The sequence below is a fragment of the Prunus persica genome, chromosome G5 (genome assembly GCF_000346465.2).
Source record: "Prunus persica cultivar Lovell chromosome G5, Prunus_persica_NCBIv2, whole genome shotgun sequence".
NCBI classification, from domain to species: Eukaryota; Viridiplantae; Streptophyta; class Magnoliopsida; order Rosales; family Rosaceae; genus Prunus; species Prunus persica.
In genome coordinates this window covers 3,935,934-3,938,393 of record NC_034013.1, presented here as the reverse complement: position 1 = coordinate 3,938,393, position 2,460 = coordinate 3,935,934, and the positions used below count along the sequence as shown (strand labels likewise).

Below are 2,460 nucleotides of genomic sequence, written 5' to 3'. Positions count from 1 at the left end.
ATTCTTTTTGGACACCTTTACTTTTAGTAATTAAAATTTGGTACTCCTTTTAATTAGTAGTGGTAACCGACCAACTATCATTGACCGATACTGATACAGTCGGTAACTGATGATTGGCTGTTCGGTGACAGTTCTAATGGGACCTGCGATTTGGTGACGATTCCAATTTATCCCATACCAAAGCCTCTCAGTCAGTTATCAATTATGTGAGTCCAGTTCGATTCAGTTCGGTTCGGTTCCTCTAGTTTTATTTACCTTTAGTTACCCATGTTGATATTTAGTTTCCAATATCCACATACCTGCCACGTGTACCAAAGTGGCTCCAATTTGGACTGTTCCCATAATTCAGTCAAGGCTTGCAACGAGGCTGGAAGTTGTCAACGAAATCCAACCCAGCCAGCAGCCTTATCATGCGCCAAAACCGCTTCCCACGTTTTTCTTTAGTTAGTTAAATTTACCCGCAACTAAATGTAACGCCGAAAAAAATTGCATGAGATAATTTATGGTAAAAAATAAAGATCATAAATAAATGTAGGCTAGGCGCCCTCTGCATCGGAGCTCGATATTTCTATAAGTACATAAATAAATAAATAAACAAACCCAGAAATTTAGCATACAAATTTAATGGATGCACAGATTGATCACAAATCACTGAATTTGCCAACTTTGCAATACATAATCCCAAGTTACATTCGAATTATTACCATTGCAAGATCAAAATCGGGTCTTTCAAATTTCAAAAATTAAAAAGAGGGGAAAAATTAAAATTATTAGTTTTTTTTTTCAGTGTTAATTAAAATATTTTTTGTTTTACAAGAGAAATATAATTAACCTCTGTACACAGGCGACCGCTCGGAAACAATCTTCGAAATTTTGGAATGCCGGAAGGCCTTGATCGGACTCGGAAAATACCAGCCCCTACCCTTCGCCGGCGGTCTCTCTCCTGTGGCAGCGCCGGAATTCGACGACATCATCGGTACGGCCACCGACCTCGATTTCCTCATCATATTCCTCCTCATCGCAGCATCTGCGTCTTCTACTTCCTCTATTTCTCCCACTACTTTCTTCTCCGGTGTCGTTTCGTGTTCTCCATTTGCCTCGCTTCTCTTGCTCCTCTGAGATGACCGAAACATCGACGACCAAAACGACGGCGTTTTCGCCCGACCGCCGCCGCTATGCGGCTCGCTCCGGTCGAAATCCACATGGCCGACGCCGCCGCCGCCGACGAACCTCGACCTCGAACGCAGAAAGGGGATCGCCACCGATCGGGACCGCCGGAATGACGGCTCGCTCTCGAGAAGCTTCGCGACGCGGACGCCGTCGCCGCCGGTAAACCGGGAAGAGGACGACGACGAGGAAGAAGACGACGTCGTCGCCGTAGCGCAGCATCCGCAGGGGCGCACGTTAGCGCATTCGGGGCAGAGGATGACGAGGCGCTCGCGGAGGCAGACGGGGCAGATTCCGCTTTTGCGGCGCTTGGAGGGGTGTTTTGGACATTTCCACACCTCCTCTTCGTCCACGTAAGCCGCCGCCATTTCCGGTTGTGAGATTCTTGCTTTGCTCTCTCTCTCTCTCTCTCTCTACTTTCTCTCTCTCCGGTTTGCGTGGTTTTGCTTCTTCTTCTGTGTGCCTCTCTCTGTGGCTTCCTTTTGGCTGAGGTTTATAAAAGGTGGGGTTTGATTGGGGGAGACAACTTAACCGCGGTTAATATTTTAACCCGGGTTAAGGTAATACCGTGTTATGGCGTCGATTAGTAAACCTTGGTGGACGGAACGCCCGCGTTTTGGGCTTTAAATGGAACCGGTAGATAGAGGTAGAGGTCTTGAATGGGAGTCTCTCTATGTTGTCAAAGCTGCCCTCCACTCTTGACTTATTTACGGAAACGCCATGTGGCAGTTCACACGTGCAATATGGGGAGAGAAATGTAAAATGGGAGTGGTCGTAGGCCGACAACTGCATTGTGGGTCCCATTGGGTAGAAAAGATGAATTGATTATTTGTAAAGTAAGTATCTTTGTAGGTGCTTATTGACCTTTTGAGTTGAGCAATTCTTTTCCTCATAAAGTATGTGTTACTAGATTTTTTGACCAAGGGGATCTCGCTAATTGACTTTGGAAAACAACTAAGTCAAAATTATCCCATCATTTCTACTTTAATCTATGAATATCATCGTGTGGAGAGTAGAAGGGCTTTAGCAAAAAGATCATGGAGGTACAAGTTACCATGTTAATTTAGAGATATTATTGAACTATATCAAAAAGATCACTATCTTATGATCTTTCTTGTGATTTTAATTGGGGTGAGAATTGATAAACAAAGTAAAAATATCGCTAGTCTAAACGTATCTCTAACCAAATTTCAAAAAAAAAATGTCAAATTCAACGTTGAAGTTAAATCAACTGAAAACAAACGATAAAAATACTCCAACCGAACAGTCTAAAGCCTATATAAAATGTCGTCC

General features: G+C 43.8%; 1 protein-coding gene across 1 annotated transcript; it reads right to left on the bottom strand.

Moving 5' to 3' along the window:
- LOC18778015 lies at positions 584–1,657 on the bottom strand. The gene has a single exon (XM_007209486.2). It carries the CDS (start codon positions 1,533–1,535, stop codon positions 828–830), a length of 708 nt encoding a protein of 235 aa, XP_007209548.1. The 5' UTR covers positions 1,536–1,657; the 3' UTR covers positions 584–827.

Excerpts from the sequence above, each read along its gene's own strand:
- LOC18778015 (XM_007209486.2), bottom strand. The coding sequence starts at position 1,535 with ATGGCGGCGGCTTACGTGGACGAAGAGGAGGTGTGGAAATGTCCAAAA.